General features: G+C 30.1%; 1 protein-coding gene across 1 annotated transcript in view; it reads right to left on the reverse strand.

The window, feature by feature from the left end:
• LOC106689804 (uncharacterized) overlaps positions 1-8,014 on the reverse strand; it is a gene marked incomplete at both ends in the record, with an annotated part of 120,523 nt that overhangs the window by 23,038 nt on the left and 89,471 nt on the right. The window contains 8 exon segments of the mRNA XM_014434987.3: positions 1,095-1,250; positions 1,486-1,581; positions 2,480-2,977; positions 4,051-4,194; positions 4,984-5,133; positions 6,073-6,165; positions 7,611-7,703; positions 7,915-8,007. Of these exon segments, the coding sequence (XP_014290473.3) occupies positions 1,095-1,250; positions 1,486-1,581; positions 2,480-2,977; positions 4,051-4,194; positions 4,984-5,133; positions 6,073-6,165; positions 7,611-7,703; positions 7,915-8,007 (1,323 nt within the window).

The raw sequence follows: 8,014 nt of genomic DNA on the forward strand, positions 1-8,014 counted from the left end.
TCCCTCCCTCCCTCCCTCCCTCCCTTTAGAATGGGAGGATTTATATCAGGTTCGGGCTAAATATGCTGCATATGGAACAATAAGGTCTTTATGGATGATTTTATTTGTGACAAATTAAGGAGCACTAAGGATTTTATAAAGTTTTTGGACTGTAAAAATTGGATAAGAGATACTCAGTATGTCTAGGTAGTCTACATAGTCATTTTTAATTAATTCGCAGCTTGGATTGTTTGTCTAGTAAATGTTACACGCGTAATGTTGCACAGATTCGTTTCTAAATATTCCTGATTAACCTTTTCAATTGTTTTCCTAAATTTATTTATGAAATTGTCAAGGTATCTGTGACCTTTTTATAGTAATAAGTTTCACTATGTAATCGTTTTCTGACATTTCGTTCTATAAACAAAGACAATTCTGTTGTAATTTCGTTCGCACTAGTTATATGGCTGAATTGGGCAGTATTTCAAAATAAATTATTCGTTTCTTGTATTTGAGGGAAACCAAATACAAAGTTTATTGTATCTTAACAAATAAAACACAGGGAAAGTATTTTTTATGTTTCAGTAAGGAAATAAAAAGGATAATTTTAGACATTGAGTAAAATACAAAATAATATTTTTTACTTCGAGACGTACAGTACAGAATAGTATTTTTTTCTTTTCATCTTTTAATTAAAATAATTTCGTGACATAATGATTAATTGTATTCCAGATAACAAAAAACAATTTTTGTCAATATAAAATACTTAGTATTGTGTATGTGAAATACTTTCCTTCCAAAATACATGGATAAAAGTTTGTAATTAAAATACTTTTGTTCCAAATGACTAAATATTTTGATTTGAAATTATTTAATCACAAAATACAAAAAGTATTTCTGTAAAAAGCATTTCAGGTAGATTTTTTTTTTTCATTATATTTGAACATTTAAAAAAATATTGTTATTTCTCAAGAGGTTCGCACTTATGTATGAATAAAATAGCGGATTTTATTATGATGTTGCGTTAGTATATATCTTGAAGTACTGGATTGATGGAATATTGAAGAGGAATCTATGATATTAATTAACAATTGTAAAGAAGTTTTGTCACTTACACTTTGAGATCTTCGTTATATTTTGTCCTGCCGAGGGTAGAGTTACGTTCTGGAATACATTGAACCTTTGCAAGTCTATTAGTTTTCGCTTGAGATTTGTGGTGTTGAATCCAAGTCCTAAAAAAGGATATCTAGTTTTGTTCATTTTTTGATCACCTATAACAAAATTCGTCAAATGTTAGTGCATCATATTAGTTAATTTATTTTTAAACTATTCATAAAATTTGTACTGTAAGTAATAAAAATGAGTTCAACGTAATGTTATAAGTCATTTACATTAACCTAATATTGTTTACATAGGCTTTGAGAAAAAATAATTCTGCTCAGCTTTAAGAACATAATCTGGTGTATCATCTAAATTAAAATATTTTAATAAAGTATTTATTCTTACTTATTGATTCTTTTTGTAAATCTTTGTGTTCCTTCGACTCGTTTCGACTTTTGGATCCTCGTAAAACTAATAGAACTTGGGGTATTATTCCAGAGCCTAGAAAAAAATTATTCATGATATTAAGATTCTCGTAGCTTAGAGATTACTGGTGTGGGATTTGAGGATGCCAGTTGGTAATTAACCTTGACAGAAAAAAAGTTTTAAATAAAGTTAATCACCGCTGGTAGGCATTATAAATTCCTTGTTTTTAGTAGGATAGGTTGTTATATTCACGGATAATTGCGTAATATGTGGATGAATTGATATTATACTAATTAACTTATGACGATATGATATTATAACTGCGAAGTAATAATAAGGCTTGATGAACTTGATGGTTCGATGCCGATGTCCCCAAAGATTGACCTAATCGACAAGAACTGACTCAATTTTGGACGTTCGTTCCTTTCAGCCCTGATTACAACTTTTGGAATTCATTCGATATCCAGTAGTTTATGGAATACTTATTGCAGTTGTGTAGATTAACATTAGGGTTGTGTAGAGTGTATGCCAGAGGTGCCGCAAATAAATGCTACTTTCTCAAAACAAAACAAAAAAAACATTAAAATAAAATAGCAAACATACATTGCGTTTTAGTATTTAATTTACGTCGTTTTTTTTCTCCTTTTCTTACATATCTAATCGCTCTGAGAATGATTGCAAAGAGATTTCTAATTTTTTTTTTATCTCAAAAAGGGAACCGTGAAATTTTTTGTTAGTCCAACAAGGGATCCCAGAATTTTTTTAGCCAAGAAAAATGTTCTCGCCCAAAAAGAGTGCTGTGGGAAAAACCCGCTAATCTAGACGTCTACCTCAACTTCCTCGGATACGAATGACTCAAATGTTATTGCTATATTCACTGAATACGGGGTATCTATAGAATCTATTAGGGGTATATATAGAATTTAGGATATCTATTATTTAATATCTAATACAATAAAGTATTGTTACTCACGTTTGGTAGTTTTGGCAGAGGAGTTTTCTGTAGTTTTCTGCGTAGAGGTTGAACGCAAGGTAGAAGATCTCATTGTAGATATTGGCAACTTAGTCGTTTTTTCTACCAACTTAGTTCTAGTAGGCAAAGTAGTAATGGGCATCTTGGTAGTTTTGTTCGATACACTATTTGAAGATGACAATGTAGTTATAGGAATCTTAATACTTTTGTTCGACGTACTATTTGAAGTTGGCAAAGTACTCATTGGTCTCTTAGTGGTTTTGCTCGACACCCTATTTGTCGTTACCAAAGTAGTTACTGGCAACTTAGTTGTTTCTTTTGACGCCTTATTTGTAGTTATTAACGTAGTTAGTGGGACTTTAGTGGTTTTAACTGTTAATTTTCTTGTAGTTAGCAACGTAGTTATTGGGATATTCTTAGTGGTTCTCATTGTTGTTGTGCTTGACTCATTGCTTTTTAAGAAAATTAACCAAAACCACTTCGAATTGTAAAAATTATCTAAAACATATTATTTTTGTCGTAAATAAAGATGGACATAAAACATATTATATTTATCTTTAATTAACCTATTCTGTTAATTTCTACATTAATTCATATACCCAATAGGATTTTTGTTGGGAGAGAGGGTCGATTCGTTTGTTAGGCAAATAATCAGAGATGTGACGGGCGAGCATGTTTCCAGAACGTTGTGGGTTCGATTCTTACCTGGAGCAATTAATATTTACTTCTCGATGGTTCTGATAAATGAATCTTGACACTCCTACCTTTTTTTTTTTTTAACCCCATTCTTGTCATTTCTGACATATGGTGGGGGGTGTATCTATAGGTTACCACCCTGATTCTAACCATGGTAGGGGGTCAAGTTTTTATTTCGTGGGATCGACACAGAAATAAAAATCTACCCCTCCTGGCTGGATTTGACGGGCGCCTTTTCAGTCACGAGTCTATCAAAGTTAACTAATTTGGCTACGAATGGCTCTTAAACTCCCACCACTCTTACTGGTATACTAACACGGGTATGTTATTGCTATAACTTTTTTTTATTACCCCCTGCCTGTTCATTCCTGTTATACGAGGGGGAGGGGAGTTATCTGGAGTACAGCTACCAAAGTGTATACCAATACTGTGTATTTTCAAGTGTATATCAGGGGTGCCGCAAATAAATGCTACTTTCTCAAAATATAAAAAGAAAAAAACATTAGAATTAAAATATCGAACATACAGAGCGTTTTAGTATTTAATTAATGTTGTTTTTTTCTTCTTTTTTTACATATATAATCGTTTCGAGAATGATTGCACCACGATTTCTAATTTTTTTTTTAACCTAACAACGGTGCCGTGAAATTTTTTGTTTGTCCAACAAGGGATCCGAGGATATTTATTTAGCCAAGAAAAAAATTTTTAACAAAAAAAGGGTGCTGTGGGAAAAACCGCTAATTTAGACGTCAACCTCAACTCCCTCGGCTACGAATGACCCAAGTGTTATTGCTATACTGAATACTGTTCAGGGTTGTTTATGATGTAAGTTATTTATTATTTAATAGCTAATGGAATGAAGTATCGTTACTCACGTTTAGGTGTTTTTCCAGATGCCAATTTTTTAGTTGGCTTTGTAATATTTCGAGATGTCTTAGGCGTCTTAGTTGGAAAATGACTTTTAAAACGGGGATTTAATAGTTGCCGTAACGATGGTAACGTGTAATTCTTGTCCTCACCTAAAATACATTATTTTTGTCGTAACTGTTAATTAGTACTTAATTCATATAGCCAATAGAGTAGCTAATATTTTTGTAAGGAAAGAGGGCCCGAACTATTTTACTATTTAGTATTCGACTTGTTGGAAAAAAAGATTTCCATTGCTTTTTTGAGAAATGTATAACACAATTTTTTCTGTACCAAATTATAGTATTTGTAAGATCATGCAAATATATCTTTTTAGGTATTAATTTTCTCAACAGCAAAGATAACTGGAAGTTCTATTTCGGGGTGGGGCTGTTCTACACCAGCAGTTCATGAAGCTACCAACATGTGATGGATGGATGGGTTCAAATGATTTCATATTTATTTATATCAATATAAATTATAGTATTCTAACTATAAATAAAAGGATAAACTATGAAGTTTCGAGAAGGCTTATTAGAAGGTTCGTTGCCGATACTTCCCGACGTACGACCAAATTCAATATTTACATACATCGGCCTCAATTATATACGTTTCATAACATACGCGTTTCGTTTTTCACGTTGAATATAGATTTAATATATAAATGATTTATTTAATTTTTTAGAGCGCTGGGGATCTCGGACACGTGATGAATCCACATCTTCGGACGTTTGCCGGTCGTACCAAACCCAATTACGAATTTTGGGATTAATTAGATATCCAGTAATTAGATAGATATTAATACTTTTTTTAGTAGGTGACATACTTTTTTAATACAGCTCAAGGCTCATTAGGAAGTATATACTCTTTAACATCTACAAAAATCAAATATTTTTACTCACTTCTTGTCGGTTTAGTTGACATTTTTTCAGTAGAGGACTGCGCACGATTTTGAAACAACGCTAAATTCTTATTTATAATCATTGGTTCATTATATTTGTGGATTCCAAAATCCATAAAAGAATGGGTGTTCTGTTTTTCTTGTAAGAGACCTAAAATAAAATTATGTTTGGCATCAAATATACATAGGTATAATCTAGAATAAATAATTTTCATTACCTATTGAACCTAGTCAGAATTTTAAATTATTAATTGTTCAAAAAAATCAAAAGTAAAAAAAAGGTAAATAATAATAAAGATATCTAAATTATTGATTTGAAATAAGAAAATATGTTTCATAAAATAAAAAAATATTTTTATTTAAGCGTTATATAAAATTTTTGGGTAACTGGATGGATTATTAAATAAAAGATATCTGGAAGTAGGAAGAGTGTTAAAGCGATTTATTTAGGAAAGCATGGATTTCTAGAGGGACAAAGATCGGATGAGCAAACATAAGACAGGTAACAACAACACAACAGGTAAGGTACAATCAGCCCATTAATATAAAGTACGGCAAAACTCCAAAAACAATTCATTAAATGATAAACCTTTCGTAAAATTGTTTAAAGCTTAGCTATCATAATGTCGCTAAAAGCATTGCAGGAACTAAAGATCCAACAATGGTAAGAGGAAACCTAACATAAAGAATAGAATGAGGGTCTCTCAAAGCCAGGACACAAGAAGGGAGAATCAACAATATACTGCGACAATTAGGGATGATAAACCTTGATATAAACCACGAAGAATTTTACCCAGAGTATTAGAAGATAAAAAAAAAATGAATTGATGAGTTACAACAAAGGAAATGGGAGTAACTAATATGTATTGGTGGATTTTATAGAGTAATTCATTTAAGATTTGGAAAACCCAATTAATAATTATTTACAAAATTATTACACCTATAATTAAAGTAGCATGAGTAACTTTAATGGTACTAAAATTATAAAGAATTTATTTCAATTTCACCCTTAAGAGCTGTTTTTTATTTACATTATGATTAGGACTAATAAAAGTATATCATATTTTACTGTAGAAGTATTGTTACGCACCTTGGGGGGTTTTATTAGTGGTACTCAATTTCGTAGCATTTAATTTTCTTCTTCCAAATAATGACCATCTAAATTTTTTCTTCCTTTCGATATCTAAAATAAAGTTGTTATCAATTGTTGCACTAATTTATTATAAGTCTTTATCATCTACATTTACACCGAATGATAATATTTAGATGTGACTAGAAATTGTATTATTTTTTTTATACAAATAGTTTGATTATCTTCATTTTTTTATCCTTCTGTTTGTATATAATTTAAGAGAGATTTTTTTTTCATTTATTTATTTATTTTTATTCCTATTTTATTTTATTTTAGTATGAATGTAATAATTCATCACTATTACCTATTGCCCACAACTGTGTGGCAGATTGTAATATCTATCAATAAATAAAAAGTATTTAAAGAAAAAAAATATTTAGAATTTAATGTAATAAAAAGGAGAATACGGTTTGGCACTCGCACATAGAAATATAATAAACATAGATCGTGTTTCAAATAATAAATTTTAACAAGTCCTGTTGACTTAACGTAAAGTATATAAAGGGGTTGAGCCCATTTTAATTTTCGTTTGGCTTGTTTTTATTTAATGCATTTTTTTCTTTAATCTTTATTGACATTTACAACTGTACATAATAATACATCCAGTAAATTTGATGTAAGATCATAATGTCATGATACAAATATGTAGAGAAACTACCCACTGGTAGCACTCTCATAACTTTTTTATATAAGAAGGTCTCGTGACCATCCTCTTTTGGGATTAACTACTATGTATTGGTTGATTTTATAGAGTAATTCATTTAAGATTTTAAAAACTCATGAGATCGAAGTTCTAAAGGAATACTGAGGTGCAAATAGAGCAAACTATCAAGGAAAAGTCTCATTAATGAAAGCTAGAAATGTCTGACCTGGGCACGGACAGGGAATGACGCTTTCGGAATGGAAAAAGCGCTTTTAAATAATGGCAGATACATCAATAAGTTTTTTTCTTTTCATGTCGAAGGACTAATATGTCTTGGAAAATACTCTAGAGTTGTCGATTTCTGGGAGAATGATCAATATAATTGTATAGAATAGTATACAACGGAGTTAATAAGAGAAGGTATAAAGAATATATCATATATATTAACAATATTGTTTTATAGTAATTGACTAATTATAATTTATGGTAATTATAATCATAATATACAGCCAAACCTTAGTTTAAAACAAGTTACCTTTTTTGTCACGACCCACGAACTAACCTATTGTATACTATCATGCATAGGTAAATGAAAATAAAAAAAAGGTATAATTTAGTTTTTACTGACGAGAGGTATTACAAAACTTGATCAAATTTATATATGATATTTTTGTATTAATAATTATTTATAAAATTATTACACGTATAAATAAAGTAGCATGAGTAACTTTAATGGTAATAAAACTATAAAGCATTTATTTCAATTTCACCCTTCAGAGCTGTTTTTTATTCACATCATGATTAGGACTAATTAAAGTATACCATATTTTACTGTTGAAGTATTGTTACGCACCTTGGGGGGTTTTATTAGTGGTACTCAATTTCGTAGCATTTAATTTTCTTCTTCCAAATAATGACCATCTAAATTTTTTCTTCCTTTCGATATCTAAAATAAAGTTGTTATCAATTGTAATATCTATCAATAAACAAAAAGTATTTAAAAAAAAAAAAGTATTTAGAATTTAAAGTAATAAAAAGGAGAATACGGTTTGGCACTCGCACACAGAAATATAATAAACATAGATCGTGTTTCAAATAATAAATTTTAACAAGTCCTGTTTACTTAACGGAAAGTATATAAAAGTATTGTTACGCACCTTGGGGGGTTTTATTAGTGGTACTCAATTTCGTAGCGTTTAATTTTCTTCTTCCTAATAAGGACCATCTAAATTTTTTCTTCCTTTCGATATCTAAAAT

This window comes from Halyomorpha halys, unplaced genomic scaffold, assembly GCF_000696795.3.
Source record: "Halyomorpha halys isolate HHAL.00 unplaced genomic scaffold, Hhal_1.1 Scaffold1472.1, whole genome shotgun sequence".
NCBI lineage: Eukaryota > Metazoa > Arthropoda > Insecta > Hemiptera > Pentatomidae > Halyomorpha > Halyomorpha halys.